Consider the following 18,046-nt stretch of genomic DNA (forward strand, 5'->3'; position numbering starts at 1 on the left):
CCTGCAGTTTAGACTTCAGGACTTGCCTCTTTTTAAGGTAATTTCCGTGCTTTTGAAATTATAATACTGAATTGCTTTCTGTGCATCTGTTTGAAATTTGCCATTTTATGGGGTTTTGGGGTTGGTTTTTTATTTTTTTTCCCTTTTCTTTTTGTGTTCAAAGTAAGGATGTTACCTGTCATTGGCAAGCTCCTGTTTAACACTTTCACAAATGGAGTGTGATTTGTGGATGAGGAAATTTAAAATCCCTCCCATAAATTCTACTGTTGTTTACCTATTCATGTTTTTAGACTGAAGAGGACTGGTAAACCATAAACCATACTGGAGATCGTAATGGCAAAGAAACTCTATCATAATTGTGTTTGACATATAAGAAAAGATGATAAGGTGGATTTAGTAATTTATATTTGGTTGGTGGTCACAGAATGTTTTGAGTTGCGTTGAAGGAGGATATGGTAGTTAGTCAGACTGTTTTTCTGTCTTCCCTAGTGTTCAGTTTAGTTGCAGTAAGATATCTCAGGAATGACAGAAGTTCCTGTTCTGGCCTTTCATGACGGCCTTGTTAAAAACAATTCCTGAAACTGAAGAGTCACTGTAACTTGGGTTTGGGGATAAAAGATGACCACACTAACAAAAAAATCCGGACAAACCCATACGGCAATGGCTATGTGATAATTATTGTGCAGATAGTAAACAAACATGTATAAAGTATTTATAAATATGAGATGAAGGGGTTGTTTCAGGCTAAAACACACCAGGAATATAATTTCATTATATTTTATTCACCAGGCACTCAGAAGAAATCTGTAAATAACCTTCCAGATTAAAAAGCTGTCACAAGTACACGTGGTGGAAGATGGACATTAGCCGGGTCAGCTCAAGGACTCCCGGAAGCCCGGCTGTCTCGGTCCCGAGCAATTCCGTGCCGGAGAGCGCAGCAGCGGACAGAGCAGCGCAGCCAGCCGCGGGCAGCTCGGCACGGGGGAGCCGAGCGCTGCCGCGGCGGAGAGAAGGCAAAACTGCCCTCGGTGCTCGGGATGCTGTTTTTCCTGAACGGATTTGGGATAGAGATGCAGACGATCGACCTTTAGAAGAAATCTGAAAGCCGAACAGGGCGGAGAACACACACGCACAGACGCGAGCAGGAGCCGTCAAGGCGGCGAGGCGACAGTCGGAGCTGCGGGATGGCTGATGCCAGGCCCCGCCGCGCTGGCTGCGGAGGCCGGCGGGGCTGCCCCGGGGGCGGGGGAGCGGCGGAGCTCAGCCCAGCCCGCCCCGCTCTCTGCCCCTTGACGTGGCGCGGACTCTCCCATCAGCCATGTTGATGCGTCGGCAGCGCCGGGGCGGCTGCGAGCGGGCGGGCGGGGAGAGTGAGCGCGGCGGGAGCAGCGGCGGCGGCCGGGACGCGGGTGAGCGGGCAGAGCAGGGCTGAGGGGGCAGTGCAGGGCGCGAGGAGCCCGAGCCGGCGGAGCTGGGGGTGCCGCGGGCAGGGAGGAGAGGCGGCAGCCCGGCTCCCCGCGCTGCAGGGCACGGGAGATAGCCCGGGCCGCGGGGCCCCGCACGGCAGCCGGGCCTGGAGCGAGCGAGGTGGGAGCTGCCCGCGTCCCCTCCGTGGCAGTGGGGGATCCCCAGGGGCCCGAAACTGCTCTCCGAGCCCCCGGGGGCCTGCGGGTTCGGGGCTGCCACCGGCGCCTGGTCAGCGCTGCCCGCGGCCTCCCGGGCCGGGGGTGCGAGCTCCCTTGCCGTGCGGCGGAGAGCGCCCGGCGGAGTGGCGCTGGGCCAGCGGCCCCAGCAGCCCCCAGCTGCCTCCAGCTCGGCCGGTGCTCGGGTAGGGCCGGCGGGGCACGGCCTTTGCTCGGCCGGGGCTAAAGGGCGGCTCTCTCCGGCAGCGGCTCTGCTGCTCCTGTCCCGGAGCTCTGCTGTACCTGCGCCGCTGTGCCATTCTCGGGGGTGCCTCGAAGTATAGGTAAAGCTTCACACAATGCAGGCCCTGCTGTGTTTGAATATGTGTTTATGTTTTCATTTAGGTAGGTTATCACATACCCTGGTTGTTTAAAAAAAAAAAAAGAAAGCTCTCAGTGAGAGGACTGGGAGAGCAGGTTTGGAGGATGACTGCGTTTGAGTGGTGAAAATGTCAGCTTGACAACTTACTTTAGATGACTATTTAAACCATTCTCCTTGTATATTTTAGTTCTTCCTTGGAACTGGAATGGATTTGTATCTGATACATGATTTGGGCATAAAAAATTAATTAAAGGTTTATTATTAATCTCTTTTACCATGTTGTTAGTGCATAATGAATTGAAAGAATAGGTGTGTTGTAAGAAAAGTGTATAGTGAACTGTACTCATTTAGTCATATTTAAGCACATGGTCCTGTGAGGGCCTTCTTCACTCTAGCTGTGCTGGAGCCCTTACAATGCCATAGAGAGAAATATTTTGATTTTGTTTGTATATACTTCCAAGGATTAGGGGATATTATTTTGGGGATAGTCTGTATTGGGACACCTTTACCTTTGATGTGTAAATGTTTAAAGCTGCTGATAGTCAACCAGTGACTCTCAATGTAATTCAAGTGTGGCTTCTTTTGTGACACACAGTTGAGTTTGTCATGGTGCAGGGTTCCGAGGTACTTTCAGCCTTAGCAGTGGGAGGGAGGAAGCGAGCCAGAAAGGATTTCTGTTTTTTTTCTGGGTATCCTAATCTGCAGCAAAGGTAAAGCAGTGACACCCCAACATGGCAACAGGTGCTCTTCAGCTGTTCTGAAAATCCCTTCTCTCTGGTTTTCTGAGGTCGGCAGTGTGTATTTTGTGGCATTCAGGTGTCTGAAATTTGGTGTGTAGCCTGTAGTTCAGGAGCGTTTGCTGTTCTTGTCTAATGCAATGCATCTCCACACCTATCCCAGAAAATGTGTCTGCATAGGCTCTAAGAGTGGTACTGAATGTAACTTGCCAGACCAAGAGTTCCACATGTGATGAATGATGAAATAGGTAAGCATTATTGGTTATTGAAAAGGAAGAGAATGATAGAAGAAAAGGTGGAGAAGAACTTGATTATTAGCTGCTTTTGCCTTCTGAATCTGAAATCCGTACTTTATTGGAAAATAACAGTAAATCCAACAAATTGTTGTAAATCCAACTGAGTTGTAAATCCAACTCAGTAAATCCAACAAATTGTTTCTGTAGGTATGTGTATGTGATTAGTCACTGCACACTGGTGTTTGTACATTTCCCTTTAGGGCACAGTAACTGAATGGTAAAAGTAATATACATATTTGTATATATGGCTGTTTCAAACATAGCTAGAGTAAAATATGGAGAAAACACTTTGAAGTCCAGTACAGAAATTGTGACACATTGCAGTGTTTGCAGCTGGATTTGGTAAGCTCTGTAGCTGATGCCAGTGAATGGCTGAAATAGTCTTAAATTGCGATTTTCTCTGTCTTCTCAGAAAATAATTTTTAAGTGGAGAGATTGTTCATTTTGTGGTTATAGTGGAGATAGGTGCCTCATACAGAGTCTTGCATCAGTATCCCATTTTTCAGTGATGATGTTCCTTCAGATTTTTACAAAACACGGATGCATTTTGATCTATTAGGAGAGAAATTTCTTGAATTCTATATCCTCTTCAAATGTCAGGCTATTCTTTCCTCTCTTAGGTAGCTTCTGTTTCTGATTTCTCTGCAATAACTACAACTTCCAGATATTCTCACTTTTGCTCAGTTTTGTCCCCTGCTGAATGGCCTTGCAGCAATTTGAGTAAAAGAGATGGTGGAAGTGCTCTTGTGCACAAAGTCCCTCATGCTCCCTGTGTTGTAATTGCCATGACGTGTCTAGATAGGACCAGATTTGCTCCTGCTATCAGTAAGACATACCCATTAAAATATTGGCAGTTGATTATTTCCTAAGGTTATTAACTGTGAAATGTGGCACTTCCCTTTGCTTTATATATTTTGTTACTCTGTTTTCTTAAATGTCGGGAGTAGAATAAAACCATTAAGTTAGGTTATAATTTAAAATAACTTGAAAAGTTTTTAGCTGTCATAGAAACTGGAGGTGCCATTATAATTTTGATAAATAGGGGTAAGTTTTGATAAATTGAGAGTTTCTAGGAATCTTTTGTAGTATATGTAACAGCAGACCTAAGAATGTCAGTGTGCTTGTGAGAATTCCTGATTTAAATCCCAATTTGGGAGGGTTCCAGTGTTTCTAATAGCTGTTTATTAACTTTGAACAGTATAAATTGAGACCTAGGAGTGTTTCTACTTCCTCTTAGGGGGTTCATGCAGGCTTTTACAATAAATCCTGAATTATTAGGCAGTATGGGTTTAGATATCTCAGTTCCTGGAAAAACCTGTGCTACATGTACTGTGAAAGGTACTGTGTAGCATACAGCAGATTGTCAGGAACAGTGTGTATATAGCTGAGGGGTTTGGGATTGGGAAGAGGGAGCGCTCTTTGCAGGCTTTCCCAGATGTTTACAGGTACCAGTTGAGCTTTTCAGATGTGTCTGTGCTCCCCTGTCTTCCAGCTTCTGAGTAATCATAGCAGAAAATTTTGAAAGGCTTAGGTCAATGCCCACAATGGTAAATATGAATTCAGAGAATTGTTGAAAAGTGCTTCTTGGTAGACAGTGAATTGGAATATGGCACTTGTATTTCTTACAAAGCTATTTCCTAGCATTGCTGTAGGAATGTACTCTTGTGGAATATCAAGTTGTTGTTCCTTTATGTTTGCATGTAGGCTGCATCATGAGATAGCGAAAGTATGGTTAGATGACTCTTACAAAATTTTATACAGAAGTATTTTGTTTTCTCTTAGAATGCTGTGCACTGCTTTTAGGATTTAAGAAGCTCTACTCGGTGTTTTATTGACTATAACTCAGTTACAGTATTTGAATGTGTGACTGTCATTAAGTGCATTCAGCATTTAGTGGTTAAAAATGTTTGGATGTCAACATTCTGCTAACAGTTATCTTTTTATTGTAGTGATAAAGACAGAAGTTGACCATGACAACCTTCCTGGAATTTATCCAGCAGAATGAGGACAGAGATGGAGTTAGATTCAGCTGGAATGTTTGGCCTTCAAGTCGTCTTGAAGCTACGAGAATGGTAGTCCCAGTGGCTGCCCTCTTCACGCCCCTGAAGGAGCGGCCAGACTTGCCTCCTATTCAGTATGAGCCAGTGTTGTGCAGTAGGACTACGTGCCGAGCTGTTCTTAATCCCTTATGGTAAACCTAATGCATATGTTACTGCAATATTTTGCCTTAGAATCTTGAGAACAGTGCTAGCTGAACTGTGTGAAAGATCTGGCATATGGAAGTTCAGGTACTCCTCACATCATTATACAGCGCAGACTTGGAGATCTTAGAAGGTTCTGCACATAGGTTTGCATATGTAATATGCATACTTAAAACATAGCTTTCATTTAACAAGTCATTTCAATGTTCTTACTATTGATTAGGTATGTTGTTTTTCTTGGGAGTTAGTATGCTCTTGTATTTTGCCTCTAGAAAATGGGTAAAAAGTTACTATACTGTATCTTTTAAACTGTTTGGCCCTTATACAGTTTAATTTTCAAATGAAATAAACTACTTTTATTACTGACCTGAGTTCATTTGTGGACCAAAGCAGGTTAGCTGGTTTAGTTCACCAAAAGAGAAGGTGACAGATACAGATAACATCAGAAGTAGGCATGAAAGAGGGTGGAAAACTGTTTAAGCTTAAGGTTGTTACTGGCACAAGCTCAAATGATTGTGGACTAGTCATGGATACATTTGGGTTGGAAGCAGAGGAGGTGTTTCATATGTCATTCCTGTCAGTGAAGTATGGAAAAGAAACAGAATGTTTTCTAAGTTGGAGTTTGATAGGCATGGGAAGGGTCCTGAATCATAGTGAGAGATTAGACATGATGTCAGAGAACCTGTAGAAAAAATTTGATGTTATGAATGACTTGTCACTGCTTGGGAGAAAAGACAGCTTCAAAGCAGGTGTGAAATTGTGTTTCAGTATTGAACAGCCACAGTGGCTGATTATGTACTGGAAGTCAGACTTAGCTGAAGTTAACTTTTAAAGAAGCATTATCTTTTATTGAAAGCTGGAAGAAGAACAGGGAAAAGACGAAGTTGTAAAGGGTCAGTCAGATGCTGACGTTACACTGCACTGTGCATGTTTTTCTTGTATCACGTGCAAGTCACGACTGGATTTTTTCCCCCCAAAGTGTGATTTCAGACTCAGTTTGAGGAGGCTTTTGAAGCCCGTGTGGCACTTTGGGCTAGGTAATTTGCAGCCCCTATAATTGGTAAAGTTAATTAGATAACAACAGAGCTGTGTTTTGTTTACAGCATGCTGGGACTTAGCTGAAGATTTAATGATATTTTAAAAAGATATTTGCCCTTGTAGACAGGAGATCTAATAGCAGGAAGTGTACATTGAGAACTATTAAGTTGACATTCCCTTAAGATGTGATTAGGACTTTGTTAAGACATCTCTGTGGCATGAAGATAGAATTTGCATTTTTTATTTTAACTGTCTGAATACTAATAAAAATGTAGACAAAAGGAGGTAGACTCATCAATTGAATACAGTGTTATTTTTCTTATAGAGATAGCTGTTATGTTGGAACTGTTTTTTTTAGGGCATAATGTGTATTCAGGGTTGTCCCAGACTCTTGACAGCTAATAGACAGAGAAGGAAGAAAAATGCAAAGGTGGGGAGAGTTAAAAAGATTTGCTAAAACCATGGAGGAAGGCTCTAATATAGGTGCTGAGTCTGTATTTTTAAATTTCTCATTTCCGTCTTCTTCCTGAAGACCATCCTTTCTCTCTAAACAGAATAATTTGCCTAATACATCTGTGTAAGACTACACTTATTTTCAGTTTGTAATATGGGTATTTAGGAGAAAGTATATCAGAAGGAAGCTTTTTCAAAGTCAATGTGTTCTTTTTAAATTTTAAAGAAATATGTTCTAGGGACAGTGGAGGAAAATGAATTGTTCATGCTATATTAACTTTTCTTATTGTATTTTTATAGCCAAGTGGATTATCGAGCAAAACTCTGGGCTTGCAACTTTTGTTACCAGAGAAACCAGGTAAGAAAATGAAACATTCAGCATACAGAAAACATTTTTCACATGGTGAAATGAAAATCTTGATTTTTCAAATTATAGTTGCAAACTGAAATTGGTGGGAAGAGCAGGAGTGTGCAGCTATATCTTCAGGCATTGCATTGAGATTTTTCTCATAACAGCAATAATGAACATGTGTTGCAAAGAAGTTATTTTTTTAATAGAAATGGTAATATTTTATTTATATTTAATTTCTGTGTTTTTATTTGCAGTTTCCTCCTACTTATGCTGGCATATCTGAAATGAATCAGCCAGCTGAACTTTTGCCTCAATTCTCCAGCATTGAATATGTAGTACAGGTAAAGTAATTAAATAAAATCTTGAGTATCTATTGCCTTGCAATATACAAAAAGAATAAATTGCAATTTTACTTCTTTACTGTATTTTAATGACAGTGAGTATATATATGTGCCTGTTAGTAGATCGAACATTGATGCCCTCAGTTGGAAAAGGACAACATTTTATAAGAGAATTAGGATGGCTAATAAGACTGGTTGAAAACAAAAAGGGAGTTCTCTTCTAAAGGGGATACTTTTGTTAGGTCTGTTTCTTTACAAGGAGTTTAATTTGTATCAGGAGTCTGCTTACCTCTGTTGCTTGCTGAAATAATTTCAGTAGAGGTTTGATTGTTGATTGACCTCTCATTAATAATTTGAATTTAAATTTGTATTTGAATGATAAGTAGTTCGTTTTAGTGCTTTCTGATTTAGAGACAACAGATAATATGTATTCAATTCAGATGTTTGAATTTTAATATTCATCCTTTTTCAGGATAGAGGTTACTTGAATAGAAATAAAAAACCTGAACCTCTTAATTTGCAAACATTCCCAGTTGCAAATCTGTAATCTCCAAATTCCACTTTTGAGGATTAAAATTTGTAAGAGTTCAGTGAGGCAGATCGTAATCTGAATCCTCACTGAAGTCTTACAAATTTTAATCAAAAGAAGAGTGAATACTGAACAGAATCTGTGCTTTTTGCCAACTCTTGTAATGCAATGTAAGTGGAATGTTTGCTCATAGTACAGCAAAATTAGTTTAGATAGAATCAAAAGAACTGATGATCTCTAGAGCAAAATTATGAGGTGAAATGTCATGGAATGTCATCAGGTTAGAATAGTTTATAACTGTGAATAGCCTAATGACTGTTGTGTTCACTTGAAGCAATAAAAGCTCATTGTGTATTAAAAGATGTGTATAATTAGCTCATGCTTCAAAACTATCTGATATCCTGAAATGATTTTTTCTTTTCTTCTGTAGTAAGCATTTCCTTTTTGTACAGAGTACAAACTACAGTAGGGGTTTTGTTCTGGATCCCAATTACTAATTGAGAGGGAGTTAAGTTAGATGGAGCATTGACATTACTGCTATGATTAAAATCAAAATTTTTACAAGATGTATCTTAGTTGTTCATTTTTGTTTCTTTAAATATTGCAAGATTTGTTTTTCATATGATTATAATTGTGTTTCTTAAAGCGTGGTCCTCAGATGCCGCTGATATTTCTTTATGTTGTGGATACATGCATGGAAGATGAAGACTTGCAAGCTCTGAAGGAATCTATGCAAATGTCCCTTAGTCTCCTGCCACCAACAGCATTAGTAGGTCTCATTACCTTTGGCCGAATGGTGCAAGTTCATGAGCTTGGCTGTGAAGGAATTTCCAAAAGTTATGTCTTCAGAGGAACAAAGGATCTATCTGCAAAACAGCTTCAGGTAATGAATAGAAGCAAGCAAAAAGAAATGAAGGTGCTAATGGTGAAATAGTCTTTAAACAAATTATGTAATAAAATCTTATTTTTTTGACTGCAGGAAATGCTGGGGCTTACAAAAGTAGCTGTTTCACAAGTTGGTCGGGGTCCTCAAGTGCAGCAGCCACCACCTTCTAACAGGTAATCTACTTTAAACATCTTTAAACATGTACCTTAACTGCACTGATGTACTGGAAAACCTAGGGTTTATGACCATGAAAACAGTAAACTGACAGCCAAACTTCTTGATGAGGCACAAATTTACTAGTTGACTGTTCTTTCCTACAGTTTGTACTGGGAAGAAACTACTCAATGTGTAATAGTAATATTATCTGATGATCTTTGAAAGTGTTCTGAGAGGCATGTTATAGGTGCATAAATGATGGTGGTTCTGTTGATTGGTGTGCTGGAAAGTGTTAATAGATGCTTTAGTGCCCCTTTTTCATGCGATACCTAGTTGTGCCTTCCTCTTCTACTCCTCTTCCTTCCCCTTTGGTCTCTTATTTGGAAATTACAGGCTGATGTTTGATTTTCTTGTATATTTTACAATGTGACGCAGAAGAAATTTATCAAATGAAAAAAAAGAGACAGTTTTGCTGTTCCTGCCCTCCAAAAATTAGCTCCATATGTAGACTGCCTGCAGCAGCACAAAAGAGATCTTGTATGTTAATTTTTCTCCTGATCTTTGATTGTCACTGGAGTAGTGAAACATGTGTCTGTTTTTGAGATTCATAGGTCATCACCTGCTCTGTTGTTTTGACTAGGTAGGGCTCTTTCTGCATAGTGGTGGTATCTCTAGTCTGCAGATTTTAGTTTTGCAAGCTCTTTGCTGAACTTCTTAAGCTGAATGTGAATGTAGTAATTCCAAACTGTTTTATTTTGATGAAGCAGAGACGTTGTCCTGAATTCAGTTTAGAATTTAGAATTAGATATTTCTAATACATGTCTAATATATTGCTGGTGAGCAACTGATAAAATTTTTACCCAGTAATTTAAATCTAATCTACTTCCATCTGTTTGTTTTCCAGATTTTTGCAACCAGTGCAGAAAATTGATATGAATCTTACTGATCTTTTGGGTGAACTGCAACGGGATCCTTGGCCTGTTCCACAAGGCAAACGGCCCTTGCGTTCTTCTGGAGTGGCCCTTTCTATAGCTGTAGGACTCCTTGAGGTAATAGCTTTAACTACAGCTATGCTAAAACATAGATAATTTTCTTGCAGAAAAGCTGCCACAATCAATATGTAAAAACCATTTTAGTTGATGTATATTAGATTTGTAGGATAATTCTGATGGATATCATCCTTTATGTGCATAGAATCTTCTAGACATTTACACATTTTAATAAGGCACAATTGAGACTTTGAATTAATGGCAGATTTAACGTTTAGGAGTGAAAAAATGTGCTTATTGTTACAGTCCCATCAGTGTGATAAATACCCACATGTCGCTGTCGAGCCACTAGCAGAGAAAAGACCCGAGTTCTCAGTGTGGCAAGAAAGAGGAAATTTATTATTTTGATTTCAATATATATAGGCTTTACAGGGGTCGCCCAGATTGGTCAGCCAGAAACCTCCCCCTAGGCCTGATTGGCCAGGCCTGAACTGTCCAAATCTTGAAACACTGTTTAAAAAACATCCAAACTTTATCTTTGTTTATAAAACACAACGGAATGTTCTCACGAGAAAGACCTGTGCTAGCCACACCCACATATCTATCCCTTTTGTTCAGTTTGTAGCAAACCCAGTGGTTTTATTTGTCTTTTTTTTCCTGCAGTGCACTTTCCCTAATACTGGTGCACGTATAATGATGTTCATTGGAGGACCAGCTACACAGGGACCTGGCATGGTCGTAGGGGATGAATTGAAGTTACCTATAAGATCATGGCATGACATTGAAAAAGACAATGCAAAATATGTGAAAAAGGGAACTAAGGTAAGGAGTGATCATGGGATTTCATACATCTTCCCAGTAGGTAAACATTTAAAGTGCTTGGCAGTGTGAAATGCTGTTAGTAGTAGTGAATGTATAAAGGGATGGGAATTGTGTATTTTTGTTTACCTGGCTCTGAATAGGAGTATGTCTCAAGAATTTAATCAGAAATTTCAGTATATTAAGTTAGGACTTGTCTAGCTCACACTAAAGTTCTTTGGAGTGTTTCTCTGGTTTAATTCAGAAAAAAATTATGTGACCAAATGGTTTATCTGATGTTTTAAGACTGGTGCTTCTAAGACAGGTGCTCAAAACCGTCTCTCTAGTGGGGGGAGGGTTAGGCTGTAGAGTTAAGTCATAGCTAATTCAATTAAAAATGTGCATTTGGGTTGTTGAACTGCATCCAAAACCTGTTGAATTCATCTGGACTGATTATAATGGGAACTTAAACAATCAGCTCAGTTCCAGGCACTTCTCATTATAGACACTTGAGATTAGAATAGTAAACTCAGTTCTGTGCTAGATCTAGTACTAAATGCAAAGTTTAAAAAGAGAAAGATCAAGGTAATTTTCTAGTTTAAGTAACCATTTTTCTCTTTAGTGTGAGTCAGGCTCTCAGCTGATCAGAAAAAGCCCCCCGAGTGTTGAAAATTCCAGTCTTAGTTTTAACTTCAGGAAAAAGTATACTTTTATGCAAATAAAGTCTGATAATGTTGTTCTAGAAAAATTTTGTGAGTTGATGATTTAATATGAAGATCAGGGGAGTTCACGTTGTAAATTGCTGTGATCTGTATTTTCATCTTGGATTTAGCATTTTGAAGCCCTGGCTAATCGAGCTGCAACAAATGGTCATGTTATTGACATATATGCATGTGCATTGGATCAGACTGGCCTACTGGAGATGAAGTGTTGTCCCAACTACACTGGGTATGTGTCTGTTTATTGTTACATAGTAAATTAAGATGCAGTTTTTAACAGGAAGCACTTGCAAAAAACGTTCTGCTATTTAAAAAAAAAGCATAAACACACTGTGATATACTGTGGTGGTTGCATTTGTACTGGAATTTTGGAATATCTTGGCCTCTGGCAGATTTGTCACCACCGTTTTGGGTTTAATGAGAATGGGGTTTGCAGTTTTCTTTTAAAGTGATCTATTTGAGACTTAAGTAACATGGATGTCTTTTAAAAAGACAAATTATCAGATGTGCTGTTTCTGTTTTTCCATGTGCATCTATGTAAGTGTCAGGTTTCAATAAAGATAAGGACCTTTCATCTTTGTTTTTGTTGCTCTTCAGAGTGGTGCAAAACCCTCTTATTCTTTCTGTCTTGTTTATGCCATTCTATTATATAGAATATATAATATATTCTATATATATTCTATATATTCTATATATATTCTATATTCTATATATATATATTCTATATTCTATATATATATTCTATATTCTATATATTCTATATATAATATATAATATATATATTGTTTTTTATAGGTTAAGCTAGTGGTTTAGGTGACAGTCAGGTTCAGCTCCTGGTTTTTGCTCTGTCTATCCAGATCTACGTTTCAGACATGGTCTTGTATTCCTTTCAACTTGTCTTGCCATCAGTTCACTTTCATATGATCAAAGCAAGTTCTACTCTTTTTCCTGAAACCACTCGCTTCTTGTCTGTCCCTGTGGATTAACACCCTTACCCTTCCTGTTCCTCAGTTCTGCAGTCTGGTGTAGCCTTTGGCTCTTGCTCGCACATTCATTTTGTAAATGCTGCCAATTCTTCCCTATTTTTTTCAAATACTGTCTTTTCTTACTCTTTCTGAAAGCCTGTTCTCCACTTAAAATACTTCATCTTTTGTAGTATGGCCATCTGCTTTATGTACCACTTGAGGTTTAGGTTAGACTTGGGTAGTCAGTCTGGATTCTTGTGCTGAGCTCATTTCTCTTGCTTGTTACTCTTAGCTTTGTCACTATGAAGTGCAGGTAAAATTAAATGCAGCATCTTTGCTTGTCAGTTTAATAATTGTTACATCTGTGAGTAACAGGCCTTCTTAGGTGCCTGTCAGTGTCTTCATATGACAAGATCCTAAGTGCATGCTACATATCTGGGCATACCAAGGAGAGCAAGAGGTGCAGCTGTAGTCTGTGATGCACATGTGCCACTGAGTTTCAGGCCAGCTTGGCCGTGCTAATCACTGCGGCTCTTCAGACCCATGTGAATAGCCTTAGCTTGGGAGCTTTCACTGTTCAGGATTTTTATGTTTAAATTTGACTTTACCTGCTTAGTTGATACCTATTCCTTTTCTGCATCAAACTCAAGTTGTGTTTTTGTATATACTGCTTTGCTCTTTTTGCCTATTTGTCTTACTCACCCTGTTTCTGTAGCCTTAATGTATAGTTTGTTCTATTTTGGTTTTGGTTATATCCTGCATACAGGGAAGAATTTCTGATCCTATCCATGTCTATTTTCTTCTATCTTTGAGTATCTACTTGAAAACTTTTGGGTGTAATGTTTGACCTATTGACATATTTTACTAAGAGGATTAAATTAATATTTTTGATGACTGAAAATAATATCTCCCATTACTGTTTCCTAAAGGCAGTGTGGTATTTCATGACAAGTGGCAACTGTTGTAGTTACATCCACAGAATATTGCTAAGCATAAAAAGAAGTCATCCTTCTTGAGCATAGATTTAACCTTGAAATAATGAGTGAACTGCATAAAATGCAATAGTTTGGAATAATTAATATTAGAAGTAAACTGGCTTTGCATGACAGGATCTTGGGACATCCCTAGTGTTGAAGTCCAGTACAGTCTTTTCCCAGTGAAAGATTTTGTTATGTAATATCATCATAATGACCTTAAGATGCACAGGGCAAGAAGCTTACTTAAAAATTTTATCCTTGACATTGCAGCAAAATATTAATTTAATGTTAGTCTATTTTAAGAAGGTAAAAATATGTCTCACAATGAGCTGTCTCTAGTTTTAGTCTTCAATAAAAATGAGCTATATAAATAATCTGTTCTAACTCAAGGGGTTTGTTTGTTTTGTTGTTGTCTAGAGGCTACATGGTAATGGGAGACTCTTTCAATACATCTTTATTCAAACAAACTTTCCAGAGAGTATTCACTAAAGATATGCAAGGACAATTTAAAATGGGATTTGGTGGCACATTAGAAATAAAGGTAAGCATATAAAAATGCAGTCTGTTAATGAAACAATGGAATAGGATGGCTATAAACTGCGGAATCTTTGCCGTTTTAAGGAATTTTTAGGAACATGCTAAACAGATGTATTAAGATCAGCCTGTACATAGCTGTTATTGCCTAGCCATCTTTTTGCAGATCTGTGATTCTGTAAATGTGAGTTAGGTGTAATGGTAGTTCCTTCTCACCTTGCATTCACTGACAGCTAAAAGAGAGACTAAGGTAAAAGAAATATCTCTGATAGAAACTCAAAATGCTGTGTGCTTAGATTTTGATATCAATAGTTTCTTTAGGTAGGTCTTTAGGTAGTTTCTTCAGGTAGTTTCTCTACATAGTCCAGGAAAAGATTTTTTCATTTTCCATCCTTACCAGAATCCACCCAGACACTTTAACAATGTTCTATTTTGCTTCTACCATTTTGAAGAGCTTAGAGCTGAATATGCTCTAGGTTCAGGTATTGTCTTCCATGATGTTTCTTGAAAACTACTACATTGTAGAAGAATAAGAGACTATTTTCATTTTTGGAAAAACTCTGTTCAGATTTTTACTACTAGGACAAATAGTTGAACCCTCTTTTTTTTCACATGCATATTCATGGAAATTTGTTGAAAGATCCTGGAAAATTTAAAAATAGAGCCCCAGTTCTAGAGGGATGTACAGATCACTTCAAGCAGGAAAATGACATTGGAGGAATGTAAATAACTGGATCCTGTTTTTAGCTAAATATGTTTAGGACATAGAGTATAAATTCCTTGTTGTGTTTCTGTGTAGGCTTATTTTACAAGTCTTCAATTTTAGTTTTACCTTTGAATATTTTAATCATTTTGTTAGAAAGGAAACATTATCCAGTATACTTTATAGGCTCATGTTTATAAATAAAGCAGCTTTTCTCCATGTTTTAATATATGTTCATGCTGTTAAGATACACTAATTAGTATGGCAAAACCCGTAATCAAGTGTGGAAGCTGAGCACATGAAAAATTTCTCGAAATGTATCAAACATTATTATATGTATAACCTTTCCTAAAGGTGTCAGTAACCTAATATGCATTGGGGTTTTAATTATCGAATGATAAAATGAGACTGAATTCTTTAGCATGACATGTTAATGTATATTTTTATTTGAAATATGAAGACTTCAAGAGAAGTAAAGATTTCTGGAGCCATTGGACCCTGTGTCTCTCTCAACTCTAAGGGGCCTTGTGTCTCAGAAAATGTAAGTAAACTTTCCTGAAAATGAAGGTAATATCCTACTGTGGAGAAACAGGATTTAAGATTTCTGGATTTGAAGAGAGGCTGAAACTTTTTTATAAGTGGAGCAGTGTTCACTTTTTACCAGTTTTAAATTAAATACATGCAAGCTCACATTCATTACTAGGTCAGATTCAATTGCATTAGACCTTGCAGATCCCTTGTTACTTTTTTATATTTGTCCACTTGTTCAGATTGTTTAGATTTGGTTGCTTTAAAATTACTGTACAGAAGATACATGATGATGTAGCAGAAACCAAGTAGCAATTGAGTTAGCATGCTTTATTGTTAAAATCAGAGCTGTGTCCTTTTATCCAAAATGAACCATAAAAATGCATTTATTAGTAAGACTTGACAGAGCAGAAGGACACAAAACTTTGGAAACACCCTTTTATCTTGACTCCCCATTTTTATGTAGCTGTTTCACCAAAGGCACATTTGATTGGAAGGTCCAACTATTGCAGGCTCCTCGAGTAACACCTTTAAATTACATTAGACTTAAATCATGACTTTAATCATCATTATTTTCTTATCAGATAATGTTAGTAACTTTTGATTACCAATAAAAAAACGATTCCTGCAAGTAACCAAAATGTCTTACATTTGAGAAGTCATACTTTTGTTTCTAACAGTCTGCATAACAGAGGACTTCCCAGTATGAAGATGCTCACAAATGGCCTGCTTTAATCAAGCAATTGTATTCCTTAAATTTTCCTTGTATTTATGATTGCATCTTCCTGAATATAAAAACTTCAATATAATCAGCATTTCTTTTTCTTGGTGATCTGGTACAGATTTTTCTTATTTCATTGCCTGGAGGGCTTGTGTATATTACAATACAAGTTAAAAACCCCAAAACTAAATTAAAGGTACATCTCCTTATTTAAACTACATATCTGTTTATTACATTGGAGATAATATGAAATTCAGTTGAGAATTCATTTGTTGCCTTGCAATTAATTATATCAAGATTAATTTATATTCCAAACCCCTTTTTGTTGAAATTATCTAAATTAAAATTTGAATATCAATAAAAAGAGAATGCATGCAGCTCATTTCAGTGGTAACTGGACAGTTCCTCTAGTCCTAATGCTTTCAAGTGAATACAGGCACAGTGACAATATTGCCAGCATAGTTTTCCTTGAATGTTTTATTTGGTTTCGCCATGTCCGTTATGAATGATGGATTACTTTAATTAGTTTTTCTGGATATTTATGTTGCTTTGATGCCAGAAAGGAATTGTCAGTTGAAATACATTGGTATCTGTGTACAGTTACCTTGTTAGTTGCTAAAGGCTATGTGTCTACATAAAATACAATGTGTAAGGCTATTTATTGAGGCTTTACTGCTGTGCCTTAGAAGAGTCGTTCCACTTACATGTGCTTTTTGCTGCTTCTTTTGCCACTGTCTAAGTAAAGTCTGATACTTTTTCCTGTTTCTGACTTGTTTTTTCAATTCTTTTCTAATGCCAGCTTCTGGTGTTTCTAATGTGTTGATAGTTTAAAACAATCTCTTTTGTTATTCCTGCATCCAGTGCTGCAATTGCTTTGTAGGAGTGTTTGAGAAAGTGACAGTGAGCAGGGAGAAACCTTGAGACAGAGTAGTCATAAACAGTTACCTATAATGGCTAGATGCTGTGTTTCACAAACCAGGAAAGGCTTCTGGTTTATAACAGTATTACAAAATCTTTCTGCAGGAAATTGGAACAGGAGGCACTTGTCAGTGGAAGATTTGTGGTCTTAATCCTACTACAACACTTGCACTGTACTTTGAGGTGGTAAACCAGGTAATAAATATTTGTCTTGTGTACTAAACACGGTAATTTTATTTTATGTGGCTATTGAAGCTTGTATTTTTGTGTGATTCCCCTAGGCACAATAGGAGGGATAAAAATGCAGCCATTTTGTGCTGTCAAAGTTTAGAGGTAAACACTAACTGCTTAATGATGGGCTAATCTTCTTGTATGTGATAATGAGAACTAAAGACCTCTGCAAATTTTGGATAGAGTTCAGTGTGTTACTTATTAAGTGTATTTTAATTGCATATATGAAAGTGCTGTAATCTGTAATATTCAAAGCACTTTTCAGTATTTCTCTGATGTTTTAGTTACAAGGTAATTACTGCATAGTGTTACGTTTTAATTTATTGCTCAGTATTTGCAAGTGAAGATTGGTTTCACTGAAATGCATCAGGGATATTTAGTCTGGTTTCCTGTTTCCCTGAGGGGCTACTAGGAAAGATGATGAAAATACGGGGAGCAAACGTGCCACTCGTTCTCATACCATTTCTTATTCCAGGAAGCAGCTCAGGAACTGAGCTGACTGTACTTTCTATGTATTTAGTATGCTCTATTTCGTAGTTTGTTATCTATGCAAAGGTTTGAAAACTTGAACTTACCTTAGCCAGTTTTTGATTTTACTTTTTGCATATTTATGTTGGGCTTGTTTTGTTAGTAGCTCTAAAACCAGCCTAGTCATGGTGTGTAATAATTGATTTCAACTCTCCTCTTTTGAATTGCTTGCATAGTGTGTAAACCTGAATTTTCACTGAGCAGAGTTTTGAAATTTCAGTTTACACACAGATTTCAGTCTTTGTTTTGATGGCACAAGTGGAGATTCATTAATCAACATTTTAGACTAGTATCAGTTTTCGTGTCCTGTAATTCCAGTGAATCATATGGTGTCCAAATAAAATGTAATCAAGCCAGGAATTGTCAGGCCCCTTGGAAAAGATTGTCTCTGTGAGGGCATGTGGAAAGAGAGAGCATTGGTTGCTTTTTAAGGGTATTTGGT

The 18,046-nt window shown here is 38.1% G+C and overlaps 1 protein-coding gene across 2 annotated transcripts in view; it reads left to right on the forward strand.

The window, feature by feature from the left end:
• The first annotated feature begins 1,268 nt into the window (after positions 1–1,268).
• SEC23A (SEC23 homolog A, COPII component) overlaps positions 1,269–18,046 on the forward strand; it is a 29,541-nt gene continuing 12,763 nt past the window's right edge. The window contains exons 1-12 of one of the 2 annotated variants that reach the window (XM_085061820.1): positions 1,269–1,409; positions 4,987–5,228; positions 7,030–7,087; positions 7,336–7,422; positions 8,598–8,834; positions 8,931–9,010; positions 9,898–10,042; positions 10,646–10,804; positions 11,613–11,728; positions 13,859–13,982; positions 15,139–15,219; positions 16,951–17,040. In XM_085061820.1, coding sequence (XP_084917946.1) covers positions 5,008–5,228; positions 7,030–7,087; positions 7,336–7,422; positions 8,598–8,834; positions 8,931–9,010; positions 9,898–10,042; positions 10,646–10,804; positions 11,613–11,728; positions 13,859–13,982; positions 15,139–15,219; positions 16,951–17,040 — 1,398 coding nt within the window. In that variant the 5' untranslated portion in view covers positions 1,269–1,409; positions 4,987–5,007. Of the gene's footprint in view, positions 1,410–3,728; positions 3,863–4,986; positions 5,229–7,029; positions 7,088–7,335; positions 7,423–8,597; positions 8,835–8,930; positions 9,011–9,897; positions 10,043–10,645; positions 10,805–11,612; positions 11,729–13,858; positions 13,983–15,138; positions 15,220–16,950; positions 17,041–18,046 lie in introns of those variants that run through there. The other variant, XM_085061821.1, reaches the window with a different exon arrangement.

Source organism: Lichenostomus cassidix, chromosome 5 (genome assembly GCF_008360975.1).
Source record: "Lichenostomus cassidix isolate B80296 chromosome 5, HeHo_3.0, whole genome shotgun sequence".
Classification (NCBI taxonomy): domain Eukaryota; kingdom Metazoa; phylum Chordata; class Aves; order Passeriformes; family Meliphagidae; genus Lichenostomus; species Lichenostomus cassidix.